The sequence below is a fragment of the Pituophis catenifer genome, unplaced genomic scaffold, assembly GCF_029215685.1.
Source record: "Pituophis catenifer annectens isolate HBS135680 unplaced genomic scaffold, rPitCat1.0.hap2 SCAF_2, whole genome shotgun sequence".
Lineage (NCBI taxonomy): Eukaryota > Metazoa > Chordata > Lepidosauria > Squamata > Colubridae > Pituophis > Pituophis catenifer.
This window is the reverse complement of record NW_027256882.1, coordinates 82,946,377-82,969,942: the sequence shown is the minus strand read 5'-3', so window position 1 is coordinate 82,969,942 and position 23,566 is coordinate 82,946,377. Positions and strand designations below refer to the sequence as shown.

The 23,566-nt window shown below is 38.3% G+C and overlaps 1 protein-coding gene across 1 annotated transcript in view; it reads right to left on the bottom strand.

The window, feature by feature from the left end:
- Positions 1 to 23,518, bottom strand: part of GLYCTK (glycerate kinase) — a 28,287-nt gene extending 4,769 nt beyond the window's left edge. The window contains exons 1-3 of the mRNA XM_070937055.1: positions 23,452 to 23,518; positions 11,809 to 12,222; positions 11,271 to 11,422 (exon numbers count right to left, since the gene is read on the bottom strand). Coding sequence (XP_070793156.1) covers positions 11,271 to 11,422; positions 11,809 to 12,185 — 529 coding nt within the window. The 5' untranslated portion in view covers positions 12,186 to 12,222; positions 23,452 to 23,518. The remainder of the gene's footprint in view (positions 1 to 11,270; positions 11,423 to 11,808; positions 12,223 to 23,451) is intronic.
- Positions 23,519 to 23,566: the final 48 nt, after the last annotated feature.

The following is a 23,566-nucleotide window of genomic DNA, read 5'->3' as shown; positions in this document are numbered from 1 at the left end:
GAAATATCTCAAGCACCAGACAGACCACCTGAGCAATGGATGCACAATTACAACTAACAGAAAGTCCATGGAAAGAAAAGATCAAGAGAGTAGTGAAAGGCCTCAAGGTCAACTCTATGTCAATGATAGTTCAAAAGTTGCCATGAAATACAAAATAAACTGAAGTTTGAGACACAATCTCTTGCAAAATACACCCCTGAAAAACCATTATATAGGGATTTTTAACCAACTGTTAGAAACTTACTCATGGCAACATTAACCAGAAAGGGAATTCTTCTCATATGAGAGCAGTGGCTTCCAAAAAACTAAGGATAACAGGCAGTGGTGTGATAATAACCTCTTTTCAAAGAATTGCCTACAAAAGTATGAATAGACTTTTCCTCAAACAGCAGTATCATACTGATCGCTCTTCCTGGGAGGGTAAGAGTCTTTTTATATCTATCTTGTTAAGTTCATCTATCTTCTATCTCATTGCCAGCAGATCTTTACTCAAATTGTAGGGGATGTGGAGACTGTCTTCTCCACCCTAGATTCAAGAACAATTACTCTCGTTCATATGTCAGAATCAGATCCTGCTATGTCTGCTTGTGTTTTGATGTTACAGCTGAGGTTCCATTCATACAGCAGGGGTTGTTAACCTCTTCTTTAGTAGATTAAGACAAACTACACATACCCTTGACCCTTGTCTTCTCTATCTAAGGCAACCAAGGAAGATCCAGTCAACTAGATGGCCAATCTGCCATTGAACATTCAGCCTTGGGGTGGGAGTGGGGGTGCTAGTATGACACCTCTTAATAAAAATAGTCCTTTCTAGTTCCCCATCCTGTTAGATAATTTCCAATTTGCTATTCTTGAACAAGGTGCTTAACCATAGTATGGCACCTCAGATTCAGGAGTTCCTGGATGAAACAGGTTGCTCAGACTCATTTTAGCTTTGGTTGCCTTGGTAAATAATCCACAGTGAAATCACGACAAGGGGACTATGTCCCTGTCATTTTGCTGGACGTCTCAGTAGCATGTAGCTTCACTTCTCTTTTTTATCTATTGCTAGGGATGGTGTGGGTTCTAAATTGGGTTCTAGTAACAGCAATAGGTGAGGTAAATGGGTTAGATGTCTGAAGGCATTGCTATACTCCAGTCCTATAACAATTGCCAACAATTATCTCTTTATTTTGGGGCACAATTTAAAGTGCTGAGAGTAATTTTGAAAGCATTACAGGCTTAGGGTCCAAGATACCTCAGGGATTGCCTTAATGGGATTGCCTTCTTAATGGTAGCCCACAAACTGTGGAACCCTCTTCGTAGGAGTCTAGACTATCGCCCTATTGGATAATGTTTTGCAAATAAGTGACACCTTTCTATTTTAGGAAGGCATTCAATATCCAGTTCAGTTTTAGAAGCTATGGTTATTCCTATTAGATGTCTTTATACATTTTTCGAACGCTGCCAAAATTTAAATCTTGCACTTATTTCAAGTGTTTTAAGTTCTCCAAGTGATGCATATGCATTAAAGGGCAGGAACACAATGTGCATATACATATAAAAATAAAATCAGTAACCACGCTGATTAATTTCTGCCTCCCTAATCTGGAATTTCTTCTTCACGCAGCCTATGTTTTTACATTTAAAACATGTAAATTTTACACATCTAAAATGCAAAACCTAAAAAAGGTTAATTGTGGCCAGTGGTGGAGGATGAGTGAGGAGTAAGCGTGAATGTATTTTTAAAAGATCGGCCTGAAAGTTCCCACATAGCCGATATTGCCCCTGAATAAAGAACATGCTACCCAAGCTTGCAGAATTGTGCCAATTTAAGCGGAAAGGCATTGTGAGTGAAACACAAGCAAGCTGACCCCTGCTCCAGACTTCTTTTGTCTCAGCTTCATCCCTGATCCAACCATGTCCATACCATGAATCAGTTTTGCATGACAGTTATCTTACAACCGGGTAAATAGCAATGCTTCCAGAAATGACGCCAGGATCCTAGACTTTTGTGTCCTACAGTGACACAAACTGTAGCTTGAGATGCCCAATAATCCATGCATGCTTTAACATTCTCATTGCTTTAATATGCAAAAAAGAGACAAAATGGGTGAAATAAAAAAACATACAGAGAGAAAAAGGGGGGGGGGAATCACGGAACATATCAAATGAATATTTAAATTCATCTCTGCATCTTGACCACACAGACTAATATTGACCAATCTTTTCATTACATCAAGAGAGATCCAGTTCATAAACAGAAAGGAAATACATATCGGTAATCTCCAAATTATAAACATCTGGGACCACACCATCGTTCCACCATTGAAGAATAATCTTCGTACAGAGATTAGTTCCAATTTGTGGGATGGTGGTTGTGGTCCATAATTCAAAAGTACATTCACATCTTTAAATTGTATTAAAGTTTGTACACCAAAGTAAAACGTTTATGAGTATAAAACCATTAAATGGGTAATATGGATCAAGTCCATATCATAGAAATAAGTGTTTCTTTACCCATTTTATACATGCTACATGTGATTGATATCCAAACATTTTAAAATATTATTAAGGGGTGCTTAGCACATGTTAAAAAATTATTTTATTGAATTAATAATTTTAAGAAGCATACTTACTATTCTTTAAAACTCTTAACCATTCATTTTTAATAAGATGCTTCAATTCTTTATTCAATTCTTCTTGCAAATAACTAATGCCTACCACAGTGGAACTTTTTAATTGCTTATTTAGGAAAAGAGGTAGAATTAGAATCATGCCCAAACCAGTGACTTTTGGGAAATGTTTTGAAAATCTAGAGCAGGGGTCTGCAACCTTAAACACTGGAAGAGCCATTTGGACCCATTTCCCACAGAAAAGAAAACACTGGGAGCCACAAAACCTTTCCTATGCCTGACTATTTCTTGAGCAGCCACAAAACTAGCATATGTAGTTGAATTAAATGTTCTGTTTTCTTCTGAAACTTTTCTTTTCTTGGATTATCCATGGTTGGCCGACCGGGGTTTGAAAAGCTCAATAAATTGCGTGCCAGCGGGTGTCGCACATTGGCGGTTGTGACGCATATTTTGAGTGACAGGGAGCCGCAGCAGAGGGGTGAAAGAGCCACATGCGGCTCCAGAGCCGCAGGTTGCTGACCCCTGATCTAGAGAAACTGACAATGCATTTGAGCAATGCATTTTACATTGGCATTTTGCAATGTTAGGAAATCCAAATTCTTCCTGCAATAATTTAAATGCTTTAAACATTTGATCGGCAACACCCTGATTTCAAGCAATTTTCAAACTGGGATTAAGAGAGTTTATGTTTACTATGGGAATAAGGTATAAATTAGCTTTCCATTCCAATATTTTCCAAATTTACTCTGCAAACATAAGCTTGGAAATACAATGGAGCTATGCTGAAATCGAGCCCTCTGTCAGGTCTTGATCCCCTTACATTCTTCAATTTTTATTCTTTCATGTTTTTGAAATTACTTGCATCTGATCTTTATAACTGCAAATGAAGAAAGTTTTCTGCATATTCCTAATATTCCTAAATATTAACAACTATTAAATAATAAGTAATTGTTAAACTATATAATAGGCCCGTGAATGCAAACCTATGGCACACTTGCCAAAGGTGGCACAGAACCCTCTCTGTGGGCACGTGTGCCATTGCCAGCTGCTCTTCTGGTTTCCTGTGCGTGCATGAGCGCCAGCCACCTGGTCATTTGGTTTCCAGCGCTCCAGTGCGCACTAAGACCAGTTGGCCGGCACGCATGCGCACTGGCAAGCTGGTCTTCAGGTTTCCAATGCTCGCGCATGTTCTGGTTTAGGCACTCGGTGCCAAAAAGGTTCGCCATCACTGTAATAGGCAATACATTGTTATATAACATATTAAAATACAGAAATTACTATTTAAATAAATAAATTTATTAAATAAATAAATCTTTAAAAGCATTCAAACAGCAGAAACCTCAATGATTACAGATTTCCATTTAAATATTCATTCCTATAGGAAATGAATCAAATTTGTATCACTTACCTGAACAACCTTATAGAAGATCAAAATCAACAAAAATGTGTGTGTATATATATATATATATGAAGCACATTTACAAACATAATTATATACATTAACTAACATACTGACATCAAATGGGTTCTGTAGAAATAAAATCATCAGTATGATCCAGCATGTAACATCCAGACAGAAGAGAAATCAACAAGAGGAACAAAACAATGGGAAAGCCATCTTGCCCTATATAAAAGGAACAACGGATAAAATTAGCAAAATACTACATAGACACAACATCAAAACCATATTTTGCACAGATAGAAAGATATGGTCTATTCTGAGAAACCATAAAGACAAAATAGAATTAGAAGATCAAGGCATATACGAAATCCCGTGTGCTTCCTGCCCCTCAACATACATTGGAAAGACCAACAGAAGAATGAGCGTGCGCATCGAGGAACATTAAAAATTCAGTACAAAAGAAAGAACACACATCATCATTAGTACAACACATAAATGCCACAGGACATCATATTAATTTTAATAACACAAAAACAGTTGCAAAAATAGAACATCTCGATGGCAGAATAATCAGAGAGGCCACTGAAATAGAGAAAAGACCATATTGTATGAATAAACGTGATGACACTTCCCGTCTGCCTACTATTTGGAAACCTGCTCTCATAGACAGACGAATCTTAACACAAAATATAAACCATAGATCAAAGATTCATCATAATGCCTGTGTTGCCACCATTTCCAGCATAACTTATCCATTAACCCACAACCAGCGCTTCCACCCAATCAAAATACAGCTATGTCATCAGCCAATCAGAATACAACAACACTGTCGACCAATCAGAATACACCTTTGCCTCTTTTCATAGAAAAACGTCAGTTATGATCACACAGTTTGCCCATAAGTACCAAACTGAGAACTTCAGCCAGAAGATGACGAATGCGATTTCGTCAAAACGTCGCTACTATCCTTTTAAGGATATGTTTACAATTACACGGGAAGAAACCCGAAATATTAACTGTACACACACACACACACACATATATGATATATCACTGATAATAACAATTTGTACCCAGTTTCATCCACTGTTATATACCAAATAGTCTCCATTTTCTAATAAACTTTAAAATCAAATACAAAAGGAGGTAAACTTTACAAGTTTCATGAGACCATAATTCCATCTGAAATACTCATTCACCAATAACTAGAATATCTGGCTTCCGGTTTGCTCTTCGTAGCCACCAGACGGTCTCTTGGGACCGCCAGCCCCTTCGCCTGTAAAGAGCCGCCTGTACAGCGCAAAGGCGGCTCGAAAAACCCCATTTCCAGGAGGAAATGTGGGATAGAGCAGGTGAGTGTAGGTAGAGCTCTCCGTAGCCCCCAGGGGTTTTTTTTTTTACTCTTGGGGGCGGGCGGAGGAAGCTCCCTATAGCACTCGCCGCCCGCTCCGGGCGTTGGGAGACTTCTGCCTTTTTGCAGAACAAGGCTACGAAGACAAGCTTCTTAAGATATTTAACAGATTAACTAAAGATGATGAGATCTGGATCTGGACCTGTGACCCTAAATTGCAAGTATTAATACTTATTTTACAAAAGATATTCAACAAAGTAAAAAAGACCTTTTAAAATGGCGATTGCCGAAACTGGAGCAGGGAAGCTGAAAAGAGAAAGTCCTTCCGTTTCTTATTAAGTTACAAAATAGCAGAATAAATGCTCCTGGTTACATTTGAAGGGATTTGAGCTGGACTTGTGACCTCGAATTGCAAGTATCTCACTTATTTTATAACAATTATTGAAGAAGGAAAAGGAAAAGGAAAAAAGAATCTTTAAAAAGGGCGACTGCCGAGGCTTGAGAAGGGGCTGAAAGGGAGAGTCCTTCCGTTTCTTATTGAGATACAAAGTAGCTGAATAAATATTTTTGGCTACACTTTAAAATAAAGCTCTACTTTTGTGTTTTTTCTCTTCCTGGAGATTTGATATTGATCTTGGTTGGAAAGAGGTTTTTTTTTTTTTTTTTCTGCTGCCTCTCTTTTCTTTTTTTTTTTTTTAAAAAAAAAAATAGTTTGTCTGTGTTGAAACATGGCATTAAAGTCGGACAAACAAGTAATGGGGGGGGATTCCCCCATTAACAAATTACGTGACCAAGTTTTAAAGCTCCAGTCTCAGAAAACCGATTTTAATATAATTGAATTTCTTTTGGAGGAGATTGTAAGAAGGGATGAGATTGTGAATCAGAACTTTGAAAAATTTAAGCAGGAAATTAAAGAATTAGTGCAATTAAAGTTTGATATTTTGAATCGAAAGATTATAAAAATGGCTAATGATCTTGTAGGATTTATGACTAAGTTGGATGAAAATACTAACTTATTAGAGTCTAAAGTGGAAGAAATTGAGGACAATTTGGATAATAAAATACAAAAAATTGAAAATGATTTGACAAACACTCAAGACAATAGCTCAGAAGAAAAATCTGAAATGGAGGTTGAACAAAAGTCTTGTAATGCAGAAAATTTACAACAACGGATTGAAAGAGAGGTCTTAATGATGCATTATAATTTTACAGAATATGCGATCAGACTCAGAGGTTTACAGGAAAATAACAGAGATGATTTAAGGAAAATATCTTCTGAAATTCTGGCTGGGATTTTAAAGGTTCAACCTGAGGAAGTGTTTTGTAGGATTGATAGAGTGTACAGAATAAACTCCTGGATTGCAAAGCAAAGGCAATTGCCTAGAGATGTGGTGATTTATTTTACAGATAAGGAAATTAGGAATAAAATTGTGCAAAATTCCTTCAATTCTACTTTGCAATTGTATGGAAGAAAGATATGGATCTACAAAGAGCTTCCCCCCAAGATGTTAATGGAAAGGAAGAAATTTGGTTTTCTGGTGACTGAGTTAAAATACAGAAATATTCCATTTAGGTGGAATGCCCCAGTTGGCATAATATTGAGATATCAAGGAGAAAGATACCAATTAGATACTGTTGAAAAAGCGGAAGAATTTTATCAAAAAATTTTGAAAATGAACTTAACATCTATAGGCACAATACAGGATAAGCAGAAGGAGTTGGAAATAAAGGGAAAACATCGAATTACAGAGGTTGCGGTAGACAAACTGTCTTTGGATTCTCTTGATACTCCAGCTGGATTATCTACAAATATGAGAGAAGCGGCATCTGATTTCAACGTGATGATCCAACAAGATCAGTTTATAAAGCAGAATGAAAACCGACCAGTTGATATACAACTTGTAGAAAGGAAAACAGGATGGAAATTAAACCCACAAAAAGAAAAGAAAAAAAGAAATAGGTCTCATAAAAACAGAAATTTCTAAACTAAGCAACGGTGAAGCCAGTGATTTTAAAAAAATGAATGAATATGTGAAAAGATAGTGGAGGCGAAGTATTGGTTAATATCATCCTGAGGACAGTGACAGACCTCTGCAATGCCGTAATTTTGGGATGTGAAAAGAGCCTTAATCTGTTGGATTTGAATTATCTATTTTGGATTTCTTTTCTTGTACTGATAAATATATTATAATTATTCTGAGCTACAAGGCAAGAGAGTTACGTTGGGGCATGCAGAAGATCTGGTTGTTACCCATTACGATGATGGGAATTAATAATCCTGATGAAAGCCACAATTACAACTATATGGAATACAATTATAATGTCACTCGGGTGGTTGTTTTTATTTTTATATATATATGAGGATACTCATTACTGATGGGGGCAGATGAAGACTGAAGACTTTGAACAAACTGTTGCATCAGGATGCTACGTTACCCAATTATGGATGGGGGACTCAACAATCTAGTGGAAAGACATCAAAGAAGATTATATGGATTATAAATTTAAAGTTATTGTCTTTTTTTTTAAAATAATGGAATATATGTATATATATATATATATATTAGCAGAGTGGGCAGTGGATTGAAGATATTAAGAATTGTTGTGTATGGTAATTTTGTAGGAAAGTGGGTGGAAATATGTTAGTCTACTGATGGATTAGCTTAAGAAAAGGGATGTTTAAGTGATATATTTAGGGTAGTGGAGGAAATGGACAGAGTTGAATAAATGTTAAATTAGGACTTATGTGGAAGGCTGCTTTGAAATGTTATATTAATATACACAAAGAATAAATGTTAAAGTAGGATTTATTATACAGTCTTAAAGTGGAAGGTTGCTTTGAAATGTTGTAACAATACATAGATATAAGTTTTGGGGAGGACAAAAAGGGTAGATTATTGCTAAATTGGGGGTTATAATAATATTATGCTAAACTAGAAGTTATCATACAATGTTATAGCAGACTGCTTTTTTTTTTTGAAATGTATGGTAAAAGGGGAAAGTAACAATATTAACAATATTTTTAGTAAGTAAGGGTCAGTATATAGAGGAGAGAGTAAGGCGATGGTAAAATATTATGTAATCTGTTATGAATTAGGTTTTTGGTGTGAAGAAGTCACGGGGGGGATGGGTGGCGAGGGGGGGGTTAGGGAGGAGGGGGGGAAGGAAAAAAGGGGAAAAATTTGTATTTGAAAACTTTTTCAATAAAAATAACTAGAATATCACATATTAATACAATTAAATTAAAAAAACCGTAGTTAGGCAGAATCTGTTTCAAAAATTTCCACTGCATCACATCGAAGGCTTTTTTCCATCTTCAACAAAACCATCAATGGCAATTTCAGTTCTTTGAATGTATATCCAGAATATAAATTAGTAATCTGATATTATCAGATGCTTGACGATCTTTTATAAATCTAGATGGATAGGAGGGATTCAGTAGTCAGAGCTAATACTGTCTGTCATTTGTAGATCAAGATTGCTTTTAATTCATTGGAAAAGACCCTGATGTTGGGAAAGACAGAAGGCAAGAGGAGACGGGGAACGGCAGAGGATGAGATGGGTAGATACTGTCACTGATGCAAAGGGCATCAAAGGGTTTGGGTGAACTTCGGGAGCTAGTGGAGGACAGTGGAGCCTGGTGACCTGTGGTCCATGGGGCTGTGGAAAGCCAAGCAGACTTAGCAACAACAACAAATTTATGTTAACATTTTCGCCTCAATCTTGAAAAGAGAAATCAGATGATCAAATGCAGAGTTTCAGGTAACACAAAGCTTAGTGAAGGAGGCGGGGGTGGAATGGCATTGTTATACCTCCAGTGAGAGAAGGGAAGAGCTGAAGAGATCTTATACCACCCAATGGAATATGCATTCAGACTGGAGACTTCCTTCCTTACATAAATTTAGTGGTATCTGTTATTTCTTGATAAAGGCAATCTTTAGAAGAGCTATTTTATGAATAAAATCTTAATTTTTCTTTAGTTATGTTTGGCTTAGCATTACACAACTGAAACTAAACATTTTTAAATTGCTTCAGTTACTCAAAATGATTATGTATATATTTTATCCTACCATACTGTGAAATTAGTAGCTGGCTCAGTATCTTTGCTTCATATAATTCAATGAATATTCTGTTTCAAGTTAATAAAGGGAATTAAGCTCCTGTTTAAGAACTCCTCATAACATTCTTATGTAAGCTGCTCAAGAGTTTCTTAAATTTATTAAAGGATGTTTTATGTATTTATTTATTCATTCATTCATTTAATTTCTACAGCTGCCCATCTCTGTCAATGACTCTGGGCTTCTTACAATTCAAATATATTTACAAGTAAAGCTTTTTCTTCTTTTAAAGAGAGATTCTGCAAATATTTGGGTTGCCTAGACTGTCTTTAAGGCAGATCAATGTGATCATACTATTGTTTATACCTCAAACAAAAAGAAATAGTTGACAGTTAAGAAAATAGTGGAAAGAACAATCTGTGCAATAATTGCACCAACATAACTGATACCAAGAACATCAAGATGAAATGAATGCTATGACGTATACCTCCAAAGCATGACTACTTGGAATGGAAATTCAGTTCTTCCTAGCCCCTTCAGACCAAACAAATTGGCCAACTCATTGGCACACTAGACTGTTTCCATGGATAATAGGATCAATCTATTCTCCAAAGCACCTGGGGGTGGGACAAGGAGTAATGGGTGAAAGATTATTAAAGAGAGATGCAACCTAGTATTAAGGAGAAATTTCCTGGCAATGAGAACAATTAATGAGTGAAACAGCTTGCCTTCAGAAGCTGTGTGTGTTCCAACACTGAAGGTTTTCAAGAAGAGACTGGACAACCATTTGTCTGAAATGGTTTAGGGTCTCCTGCTCAAGCAGGGGGCTGGACTAGAATGCCTCCAAGCAGTGGTGGGTTGCCCCCGGTTCTCACTTGTTCTATAGAACCAGTAGTAAAACAGGCGAGAGGCTCTGCCCACCGACCCCAACGTCATCAGAATGCTTCTGCGCATGCGCAGAAGAGCACCCATGCACAGAAGAGCGTGCATGCGCATGGCCCCATTGCGAACCGGTAGTAAAGGTAAGTAGAACCCATCCCTGCCTCCAAGGTCCCTTCCAACTCTGTTATTCTATATTCTATGTCCATGCTCCTTCTCAGCTTACTGTATTTTTCAATATTACATGGCATATTCTGATTCTGGACTGCCACCTGCTGGACAAAAAATAGCCTAGCAGTTTTGAAATTTCTAAGCAAAAAAAGCTAGACCAGTTTCATTAGACTGGAAAGCTCAGTAGAACAACAGAAACTATTTTAGAGATTATTTGCAAAATTAGAGTCAAAGCATACATACTTCTTATTTTTCAGTAAAGTTGAATTAGATGGAGAAAGAGAAAAAAATGTACATCAGGCAGACTCAGAACCCATCTGTGTAAATCACGGAAACTATGGAGAACTGACTCATATGAAATGATCACATTTATTTTAGCAAGCTACAATAATAATAATAATAAAAACATTTATGCAAAACTATTAGTATTACATTTCCTTCCATTGCAGAAGATCCCACTTTCCCCACGGCAGAACAGCAGCAAAAGCTAAGGGCAGGTTATGGAGAAGACTATCAGGGCCAGCAAGAATATGATTTCCAAAGCAAGTTGACACAAGAAAGCATAAGGGTACTTCAAGGGCCAGTCAGCATCACCCAGGGCAAAGTCATACTGAAAACCATCCTAGTCACCTCCCCATGCCATCTGCTTTTCTTCGTTTTAACAGCAGACAACTCAACCTAGTTGCCAAGCAGGTTTGCAGAACGTGCAAAAATGTAACAATGGGAAAGAAGGATTTAAAAAGCATCTGGAGGTGACAAAAGCCTTTCTGTCCTTTTGGGCTGTCAAGCATTACCTGAAATTAGAACCAGGAGGAGGTCATCTGCTGTGAGACTCTTGGCTAATTCCAAGATGGCCCTGGCAGCCTCCAAAGCTTCTTTATCAGGAAGGTTGTCTCTCGCGCCTTCCAGGACTTGGATTCGGCTGCGTGGCTTCAGCAACATTTCCCTGCAGCATTTTTTTTTTCAAAAAGAGCCATTTATTAGCTGAGCTTTGTACTTCTGAAACTCATGATATTTAAAACTTCTTAAACAGATGGCCAGCCAGTATAATTAATGTGATAATGAAAGGAAAACAAAGGAATATTGATCACCTAAAATTCTAAGGAGCAACTCAAAACATCAGGTTGGCTTCTGTGTTTTCCTCAGGGTAAGTAAAAATAGGAAGTATCTCCATAGCTCTGTCCAAGTACCTAGTACTTGAAGTAGGAAAGCATATCACAACTGAGATTTAAGATACACCAAGCCAAGGAGGACTCAAGATAGGATTCTTGAAACTGGCTTCCAAGACAGATTTTGTATGTCATCTCCATAAAAGGTGGCCGTCTTCCTTACCTCATTCCTGCATGTCGCAGAGTTTCTTGGATGCCTTGAGGAACACTGATTATTCCCTGAGTGAGGTAGCCTCCGAGGATGTCCTCAGCCACTGCTGCCATGCCCAGAACAGCTTTTCCAAAGCCAACCAGGTATAGATTTTTCTTCAGTTCAAAAGGACGGCCATGTAGCAAAAGTCTGGGGCATCCACCTGGTTGTAGCACCAAGGCCCTTTTCAGTATCGGCCCCGGCAGGACTGTATCCACAGCACTGCGGAAGAAATGTAGCCCATGGTCCTTGAGAGTCATTTTGAGAGAGGGTATCTCACTGGTGAAACTAAAATTGGGCCGCCAACAGTTTTTGCCAGTGATTGGCAAGCTTTTGAAAACAGAAACCATGCCCCGAATCCACCAGGAATAAGCGATGATTAATATCCTGAAAAAAGCGGATGATTAAGTTAGTGATTAAGGATATCTGGCGAGTTGCTTTTCACTCCCAGAATATATGTTTTATAGAAACTTTGCTTGTCATGAGCTTTCTTTTTTTCCTCACCCTCCTGTGCTTTTGTTCTCTGGGAAGGTCCAGAGGTCTTTTTATACACCCAATTTGATAATCAAATGGGAAGGTTAATAATTTGCCAGCAAGAATTTTTTGAAAACAATCTACTTGGCATTTAGGGAATGGAAAAAAACCACGGTTAGTTAAGCAACATAATATTGAAAAAGAAACATATACCACATATTGTCTTTTCCTCCCTCCCCCCAAAAATGTAGAATACAGACTAAATTACTGATTACAAAACAATAAAACTTCAAAGATGGATATTTTGTGAAGCTAGGGTTCCAAAATAAGAAGCTCCAAAGAATTACTTAAAAGTTCCCAGGAAAACATGCTGGGTTCCGGGAGAAGGGGACGGGAGGAGAGAGGGAGGGAGGAGGAACAGGAGGAGGAGAGAGAAAGACACAGAGAGAGGGCGAGTGATCTATTGTTTAAGGCTACAAACCAAGAGGCTGTGAGTTCTAATCCTGTCTTGCACATGAAAGCCAGCTGGGTGATTTTGGGCAGTCACTTTCTCTCTGCCTAACCCACCTCACAGGGGGGGTGTATTGTGTTTGAGTTATTTATATAAAAAAATAAAGGTGGAATATAAATAAATAAGAGAATGAATCTTTTTTCTCCATCTGTGAGACTACCTCACCCATAGGATTTTCTATGCAGTCATGCAATAGTGTCAATAAGAGCATCAGATAGTGAGAAAGGTCTTAACCCAAGAGTGAGAGATATTGATGGTGATGAAACAATGAATGTACCAATTTCTCCTTACATACTAAACATGAAAGAAAAATCTCCAACTCTTAAGAATCAACCTAATGATCAAGAAATTTAGCCTCATGACTCATTATCTGACCACTGACTCTCAGAAGTAGTGTTTGGGGAAGGCCCCAACACACTGATCCCACCTGGTCCCTGGGAGAATTCTGCCTCCAGCTCATCAGTTCTGCCGTCTGTTGGCATCTTAGAACGTTGGTGATGTTACTTTGCACTCAAGTCTTTGAGTATATGGAATCCAAATTTCTAAACTGTCCTTCAAATGAGTTTTGAGATTTAGACATCCTGAATTCTGTGATATTTGGATCCATCTCATTGGCTTTCCAGGGGCCCTGATAAAACTCCCAAAAGTCTTTGCAAAACTGTTATCTTTTTGGATCTTCCAACCACATATATGTGCTTGTGTGCGCACACACTCACACTTTCTATGTTATATAGAGTTAATTTATGTTCAAAGATGCCAACAGATGGCAGAACTGATGAGTTACAAGCTCTGACATGTTCTTCAGCATCTTTCACTTCAACTGATAGCAAGTTGCTTTGAGAAAATATTGTGTTTCTATTATTTGTGAAATGTAAGCTTGCAATAAGCACTCATCAATGCACACTGAGGCACTGAAAAGGTGCAGAGAAGAGCAACTAAGATGATTAGGAGACTGGGCTAGGGGAGATATGATAATAGTGTTCCAGTATTTGACGAGCTGCCACAAAGATGAGGGGGGCAAACTATTTTCCAAAGCACCAGAAGGCAAGACAAGAACCAATGGATGGAAACTAATCAAGGAAAGAAGCAAGCTAGAACCAAGGAGAAATTTCCTAACAGTGAGAACAATTAACCAGTCAAATGACTTGCCTTCCAAAGTTGTGAATGCCTCATCATTGGAGGCTTTCAAGAAGAAATTGGACATCCATTTGTCTAAAACAATATAGACTTTCCTGTTTGAGCAGGGGGTTAGACTAAATGACCTACAAGGTCCCTTCCAACTCTGTTATTCTATTAATTGATTATTTAATTATTCTATTCTCACATTAAGCAATGTGCTGTGATTAATTTTTTTTACTGCCAAAGGAGACCCCTTCAATTGAAATTTTATAGATTTCTGATTTTAGGATTAGATTTGTTTTATATAACAATTTTATTAAACATTATGAATTCTGATACAGTAACTGGTTTGAGAATTGATCTGATGATGTAGATTCTTATGTTGAAATGACAGAAATAAAAGACACGCCTCAGCAGGCTTCCAGGCTCATGAAGACCTTGTGAAAGCATCAAGAAAACCTTGTTAAAGAAACCACAGAGCTTGAGGATGTGCGCATCAGGAAGTGTGAACTTCTTGCCTTATCCACTATGCGCTGTTTCCTGCTTATGTAACCAAATAAAACTAAGAAATCTATATAAACTTGCATTTGAGGTTCATCCAGCCTTATGGGGAGGACCCACTTTTGTCCAGGCCTAGAAAAACATGTGATAGAAAGAGAATTTGGATTCTACCTTTTTGTTTGTGCCAAGCCACACATGATTCCCTGCATAACAATTTCAGTTAAAAAGATAAAAACTAATGTAAACTAAAAAAAGAAAAAAAAAGAAAATACAGAAAAAAGAAAACAATAGAAAAGAAAGAGTAACAATAAAGAAAATGAAAAGAAATATATAATGCAATGACATCTTCCTTCATCACAAATATAAACAATTTTCATAACTTCTCTAAAAATACAATAAATGATTTCTTTTTCCCATATCTAATCTCTTATCTATAAACAAAACCTTGTCATTCAATTCTGGTCAGCAAGTTACCAGAAATAAAAATCTATTTTAATTAACTTTGATCAAAGAAACCAAGTTTATATTGCTTCCTTTTGCTTTTAACAATCTTTGATCCCTTCAAATACTGTCCTAAAACTTGATTTCTTTTTTTCATTGTCCCTCCTTACAAAATCTTTCAAACTTTTAATAAATTTGTTTTGTAAATCCAATATAGGAAAGTTATCCAGTTATCCTCTTTTGATTTGTTATTTGTATATCCCTTTTAATTATTAAGACACCAGCTGGTTTCATTTGTATATCCAGCATCTTTTTCCATATCATTCTGTTGCAAAGGTTGGTAATAGCTAAAAAGTAATTAAGAAGCAATTTCTGAAAGTGATTAAGAAATTACTCTCAGCAACCTTATGTCCATATAGGCTGCATAAAGCAATGAACTTGATTGAAATCTCTTGAACCCAGCGGTTCAACTCATGAACTGAGCGCCACAGTTGTTAAGTGATTCACTGCAGCTGATAAGTTAGCAACCCAGTTGTGAAGTGAATTTTACTTCCCCATTGACTTTGCTTACCAGAATGTCGCAAAAGGTAACCACGTGACCTTAGGAGACAGCAGTGGTCATAAGTATGAGTCAGTTGCCAAGCATCTAAATTTTGTTCAGAGGACCATGGGGCTGCTACAAAGGTTGTAAGTATGAAAAATGGTCACAAGTCACTTTTTTAGGGCTGTTGTAACTTTGAATGGTCACTAAATGAACTGTTGTAAGTCAAGGACTACCTGTATTAAAGAGTGAAAAATAAAATAAAACCATAAACTTATTTAATTTCTACATAATGTTTTCTCATAAATGTGGCTAACCTGAGATAATAAATCCTTTTCTATTCTTTTCTGCTATTACTGATCCAGTGCTGGCAATAGTACAATAATCAAATGCCATCCGGCTATATGTGCAGCTGAAGGAAATAAATCCTCCACTGCACTTAAAAGTTTTCCCTATGTTCTTGAGTTGTTTTGTCTACTTTAATCTGCCACATTTTGGCCAAGAGCCTGATGTTTTCATTCCCACTGACAAGCAAGGTCACAAGCATATCAGGGATGGCACTAGGATCTCAGAGCCACAAGGGCTTCCCTGCCACCTTTCACTTCTGAACAACAAACAGACCAAAAGGGGAATAATTTATTCTCTGCACTGAAATTAGGACTTTTGAGGCAAGAGTTATGGCTAGCCGGATGGAAATGAAATTTCTTCTACTTGTTCTGTTTTCACTTGATCGTAGCAGCTGCTCAGAAAGTGATCCAGAAACCATCATTAATCTTGGCAGATCAGCTGAGAATTGCATCTTCTATGACAGCATTGCTCTGGGACTGCGAAGAGCTTAGATTAATCTCTTTTAAATGAAAACTTCATAAGCTGTCATTAATGAAAACTGGTCCTAATCTGCATATTAATTTGAATAAATCATCCCAACATGTTCCTCTGATGGTTCCTTGTGACTCTTGTTTAGTTTTCAGTGTATGAAAATGGAAGTAACTTTTAATTTCTCATTAATTCCACAGAGTGGCATACCAAAAGCATTCTAAAATAAATAACTGAATCAGAGAACAAGTAAATAACACATAGTATACTTACAAGAATAATTTTTTAAAAATTGAATTAATCAAGGTGGTCTACAAAATCACTGAATAATGACATCATTTAACACCAACCTCTGCAAAGAAAGGTAGTTAAGCCAGAGGTTGGGGTGGGGGAGAGGAGAGGAGAGGAGAGGAGAGGAGAGGAGAGGAGAGGAGAGGAGAGGAGAGGAGACACACACACCCGCTGCAAATCCTGGATCTGACCCTGAGCCCCAACTATGTCTAAAGAATCCCCCAGAGAGGATCATATAGGTCAGGACAGCCAATCTCAAAGCTCCTGTTCCTACAAGTCCATCATTTCTCCCCAGTTTAGAAGGAGGCACTCGATGAGAGAACAAGTAACTGGATATAGTTTGTCCTGATGTTACCTAGTTTGGGTAATGAAACATCTGCGAGAAAACAACCAAGACCCATCGTAGTTTGTCCTGTTGGAAATCATCACCTTCTCGCACACAAGCTCATTACAGGCAGTTCCTGATACTCAACATATCAGGCAGTGGAGAGAAAAAAAAGAAAATCAGAGATCAGTTTGCCAGGTTGAAAAAAACCCCACAAGAGCCCAGTCAGCCTAATTCTGTTGCTTGTGAGTTGCCGAAAGGTACACCATAAAGCAGCTCATTCTCTCTGAAGATGCCAGCCTGAAAACACCAGATGCTGGCCAAAGGTCAGACAAAAGAAATCCGGACTACAGCAATTCAGTTCAGACGTTCATTGATACCAGCCACTGAAGTTTACATCAGTATATTAAACAAAATTTCTCTTCAGGAACTGTTATTCTGTGAACTTACCATTACACAAAAAAAAAAAAAAAAATCCTTACAATGTTCCAGCTGTCAGAATAAGGTATGGAATATTTACCCAGCAGGTCATAAAAAGGAGATTTTGCAAATGACACATAAGAGAAAAATGAGTTTAAATTCAGAAATGGAAGCGCTGAGACTGCCTGTAACCTTCCCAACCTATCATTTAAAGTGGTAAAGAGAGGCAATATTTTCATAGCTGTGCCTTCTTTGATTATATTTTGAAGTAATTTTCCCATCCATTTTGGAGCTTTTTAATACAGACAGGGTAAGAGAAAAGAGCTTAGAGGGAGGGAAACAACATAAAGAACCGGAATGGAGCAAGAAAAGAAATTAAACATTTTATCAATTTAGAATTTAGAGTCAGCTTGTAGGGGAGATGGACAGTGTAGAAATTAAACAAACAAATAAATGTATGCCAACATTACTCTGGTTCCCAAAATGCTCTCCCACTCCCTGAAAACTCATGGCAGTTTCCTATTATTTTGTAAAATATAATTGTCATATTAACCTTAGAAAAAGAATGATTTAAGTCATGCTCAACTCTTACTGGCTACATGAACAAATCTGTGGCAGCAATACAGAAGTGATTTGCCACTTGCCTGGGATTTCATCTTTACTTCTTAGTCTACTAGCCTACAGCCCTAGTATTCTCTGGAGGTCTGCCATCTAAGCAGTAATTCAGGCCAAGTATTTTCTTTTCTGAGATCAAGCAAGTCTGACAAAGTGCTGCCGTCTGCTGTAGGCACCAAATAAGCACATTTTTTTAAAAAAAAACACCTCTGCACAAAGTCAGAGGAAAGAAAGAAAAAAAGCTTCAGCCACATTGCAGATGTTCAGCTACTGTCAGTTACCAAACATTTTGCTCTCTCCCTCCTTGTTATGTACCAGTCTTTCCAAGTCTGATCTACTTCTAGTAGTGAGGACTTCAACTCCAAAATTTCATTATCAGCATCCCTATTATGGAGATTTATGGCTGCTAAATGAAGGCAGGCAAAACAATGGAAAGAAGAGGGCAATGGGCGAAAATACAACACTGAGACTTAGAAGCCTTTCAAATAGTAAAAAAAAGAAAGAAATCTGCAAAGGTTAAATTATCACAAATTGCAGATAGTCCTTGAGTCAATGGGGAAGCCAGATTCACTTTACAACCATGTTGCTAACTTAACTGTAGTGATTCACTTAGCAACCCTGACAAGAAAGGTCATAAATTGGAGAAAAGTCACTTAATAACTGTCTCACTTAGCAACAGAAATTTTGGGCTCAATTGTGATCGTTCAATCAAGCGCTACCATTATTAGCACATCTAAAAGAAAACTTAGATTGTCACTGAATGGCGTTGTCGAGGGGGTCACAGTCAAAAAAGGCTACTGCAATTAAGTTCCGCTTTCCAGCAATTCAGTATTTGCTTAATTACTATGAAAGCTACACTTACTGTTCTTACAGCTATAGCAACTGCACTTGTGAGTGGAAGATAAACATTTTTGTGATATTATTACTTGGAAAGAGAACAATTCATTTATGGAACCATGCCAGGTTGAGACTAATCTAGAAACAGTCCCAAACTACAAATTAGGCCCTCCAAAAGAAGACAAATGACACATGAGAGCAGATGGACTGACCAGATAATTTACCAACAGCAAGTAAAAAAAATTGCATTTCAACTCCTCAGTGCACAACAATGAATTTCTTACTATTTCTTACAAAGTATACTTCAGAACTGGAAAGACAGAGCCTGATGTAGTGAAAACTAGGAGTAATCTCAAGCCTCTCCTTTAGAAGATACTGGTAGGTAATATAATTTGAAGTATTTATTTAGGAAAAAATGACCATGGGGAATTCCATAAAAGTGTGTAAAGTGATGCATGCACAACAGTCATTTGACTATTATTGGGTAAATTTTATAAATAAATAAAATATAGTCAGATGCTACATTTCCTCTTCTAATATTAGAATACATGGATCATCCAAGGAGGCTTAGAAAGTAGAACCACAGAACTTTTGATAACTCAAGATTTCAGGAGACACAACTGAGGCATTTCCATACCCATTAGTCTAGACCAGCAGCCCCCAACCTTTTGGGCACCAGGAACTGATTCTGTGTAGAGGTTTTTCTGCAAACCAAGGGGGCATAATTTTGTGTGCTCCATCCCTCGGAAGGAGCTTCGCTTGTTTGCGCAGACCAGTTTCTGGCATGCCGCAGTCCAGTGCCAGTACAAGGACCGGAGGTAAGAGCTATTATGTACTTGACCCTTAGAAAATTGTTGTATGCATAGACTTTGCTTAACTGTGTTTGATATTTACTATTTATTATTACATGACCTTCCATTCACTAGCCAGAGCGTTAACACTGGAAATTTAAGATTTTTTTTTATAAAGCAACGTTTTTGCATGGTATACAAAGCTTTTATGATTTTTAATATTTTTAACAATTACATAGTGGTTTTATATAACTATTTTGTATTTATTTTAGTGGATTGTTTACTGCCTAGAGTAATTTTCCATGAGATGGGCAGTCAGAATCTTCTCTCCATATAGTGCTTTGAAAGGCATGCCTTCTCCTAGTGCTTCTCAAATATGACAAACTTTCTTGATGAGGGTAAAAGTGGAGAATGCAAAAGTTGGCTTGAAACTCAACCTTAAAAAACTAAGACCATGGTATCCAGCCCCATCACTTCCTACCAAATAGAAGGGGAAGAAATGGAAACAGTGACAGATTTTATTTTCTTGGCTTCCAAGATCTCTGCAGCCATGGTGCCTCCAGCCATGAAATTAAAACAAGCTTGCTCCTTGGCAGGAAAGCTATGGTAAACTTAGACAGCATAATAAAAAGCAGAGAACCTTACCAATAAATGTCCATAGAGTCAAAGCTATGGTTTTCCCAGATGTAATGTATGGCTGTGAGAGCTGGAAAACTGAGCACCAAAAGAACTGACGCTTTTGAATTGTGGTACTTGGACTTCAAGGAGAGCAAATCAGTCAGTGCTAAAGGAAACCAACCGATTGTCCTTTGGAAGGACAGATACATAAGTTGAAGCTCAAATACTTTGGCCACCAAAGTAGAGGACTCATTGGAAAAAGACCCTGATGTTGGTCAAGATTGAAGGCAAAAGGAGAAGAGGACATCAGAGGATGAGATGGCTAGATAGTATCACGGACTCAACAAACATGTATTTGGGGAAAGCCTGAATTTAGGAATAATTTGGGAACTCCGAAAACATGAATTTGGGAAGACCGTGGAGGACAGGGGCGCCTGGTGTGCTGTGTGGTCCATGGGATCGCGAAGAGTCGGATACACAACCTGGTGACTGAACAAGCAACTGAGACTTCAACACCCAGAATCCCCCCCAGCCAGTTTTTGAAACAAAGCATCTTTAAATTGGCAAATTTGAGAGACAGGGTACCGCATAGCAGGCCATGCAGAGACTCAATCTCTCCAAAAAGAGTAGAATGAGACAAGGTTTCCAACCCAGGGTAGGGATGCAATCACCACAACAATAGTCCTGCCTATTAGTATTAGTACCGTGTTTCCCCGAAAATAAGAGCCTGTCTTATATTTTTTTGAACTCTGAAATAAGTGCTGGGCCTTATTGCCATGCGCTCAAAAGCCCGATTGGGGTTATTATCAGGGGATGTCTTATTGGGGTTATTATCAGGGGATGTCTTATTGGGAAAAACAGGGTAGTAGTGTTGTGGAATGATGAGACCAAACAACATTCTTGGGTCAGCCAGGGACAGTTTTATTGCGCAAGGTTCGGAGCCAGTTTTGTACCTGAAGCTTTGAACAACCAAAGAACTCTGATGAAGACTTCCGGTTGGCACCGCAGGCTTCGTGGACGGTCTCCTTAGACCGCCAGCCCTGCGACTTCGTAAAAGCCGCTTTGACAGCGCAAATCGGCTGTCTGCTGGCTGAAAAACCTCCCCTTCGGGAGAAGAAGGAGAGGAGAGCCGGTGGGTGAGAGTTGAGCTCCCCGAAAGTCCTCTGGAATAATTCCAGAGGCTTGGAGGGTGAGAGCTCCCCAGTCAGCCCGCCAAGAAGCTCCGAAACCGGAACAACTCTGTGCAAACAGAGCTAGAAGCCGCGACCAATCCTGCTGTCAAAAGTGAGTCTGATTGATTACAAGCGCAGGCAGAGCGGAAACAGGAGAACAAGCCATAAAGTAACAAAGCTTAACTCCGGACTTACATTGTTTCAAATTGAATTTCTTTGAGCTGGAGGCTGAAGATGGCGCCTTTGTTATGGGTGTGAGAGTGAAAGTCAGAAGCGAAAGTGCTGATTGAGAACTTTCTGTGAGAGTGGATTAAAGCTGCTGGAATTGAGAGCTTGTAGAGAAGAGACTATTTTGCTTGATAAATTAGAGACTATAATTTACAAACTTTTCAAAATTGTTCAAGGGACTCTGTGGCTTTCAAAGGAAAAAAGATCTTTTTTTTTTTTTAAATGGCTTCTAAACAAGTTAAGCCAGGAGTTGTTAAAGGAGGGGGAGGTTCTCCAGTTGTGTCAGTGGTGACACAGAAAGCACAACTTCCGGCTGATTCACAGAGTCAGGAGGCCGCTCTTAATGATTTCAAAGAATTTATGAAAGAAGCCATGAATAATCAAGCTACAGCAATGAAAGAAGCCATGAATAATCAAGCTACAGCAATGAATAACTTAACAGTACTTGTGGAAGGGAAATTAAAGAAAGTTGAGGAGGATATAAAGTCAATTAAAGAAGTCGTTGCAATAAAGCAAATTTACTCCTCAATTGTTTTTACTGGGTATAATGACGGATTGTACAGTATTAGAGACTAAACTGATTTTGAATTTACTATCAGCAGCTAGGCTGTTGGTAGCGCAATATTGGAAGAAGGACTCTTTGCCTACTATTGAAGAATGGACACTGAAAGTAGCGAATTTAGCGGAAATGGCGAAAATTTCAGCATATTTGAAGGACTATACACAAGAAAGATACATATTGGAATGGAGAAGATGGATTGATTATATTCAAAATAAGTATCAGACAAGAAAATATCAAATAGTTTATGAATGAATGTTAAACTTCAGAAGTATTATCTTATCAATAGTGGAGTTAAGGTTGGGGGGGGATTTGGCAGTTTAAGAATAGTTAGGTTAATTTAGCATATGATTGTTAAACAGAAATACCCTGTATTTTGTTCTGGGATGTCTGGGGGGGTGGGGGGGATGGGAGGGGGGAAGGGGTGTGGGGGTCGAGGGGAGGGAACTGGGGGGGGAATTTTCTTTGTAAAACTTTTCAATAAAAAAAAAGAACTCTGATGAACAGTTTTTATACATTTCTAAGACAAAGGATTCGGTGAGATCATGCATTTTCCATATATGGGTAACATGAGATCATATATTCTCCACATATGGCCAACACACACCTGTCATCATAATTGACACACTTCCTAATTAATAAACCATTAGTAAACCATTATTTTTAGTTTATAAAATTATCTTAGCAACACAACTTTTCTTAAGTGCTTGTAGTTGTTAATGGGAGAGTTACTGCTGTCCTTGGGTAAATTTATTGGATTAAGTAACTCTTTGTAACATATAGGTCTTTGTGTCATTCACAGTGAGGTCACTCAGATGTTTTCCATATGGCTGTCCTTCCCTGACATCTAGGTTTCATCAGAAGATATATTACCACTTAATGAAGTTTAACTGTTTGTTAATGTAATTTCCAACAAGCACTTTTCTCTCTTATAATAATGTGAATAGAGAGGTTCTCTCAGAGTTCATGTATCTAAGCACGTCTTCCCCTTATAATAATGTGAATAGAGAGGGTCCTTTAGAGCTCATATATCTGACTCTGTATGATTCCTTTCTTTTATCCACATTAGTAGCAGTAGTAGTAGTAGTGCTGCAGAGGTCTTCAAACTTGGCAGCTTTAAGACTTGTGGACTCAACTCCCAGAATTCTCCAGCCAGCATAGTTCCAGCTCCAGGTATGCTGGCTGGAGAATTCTGGGAGTTGAAGTCCACAAGTCTTAAAGCTGCCAAGTTTGGGGACCCCTGTACTAGAGTATCGTTAGATCCCACAATCGGTTGCGCGCGCTTTCAGCCTCTCCCCCCCCCCCCCCATCGCCCCCACCGCGCGCTAAAAGACTCCTCGCAAGCCTCGGGCCTTACTCGCGTATCCCAGCATGCACCAGACCGGTAGCGTCTCCGTCGCTGCTCCTTTTCGTCGCTTCTATTTCCTCCGGCGGCCCACAATCCTACGCGTGCCGACACCGCCGACACCCCC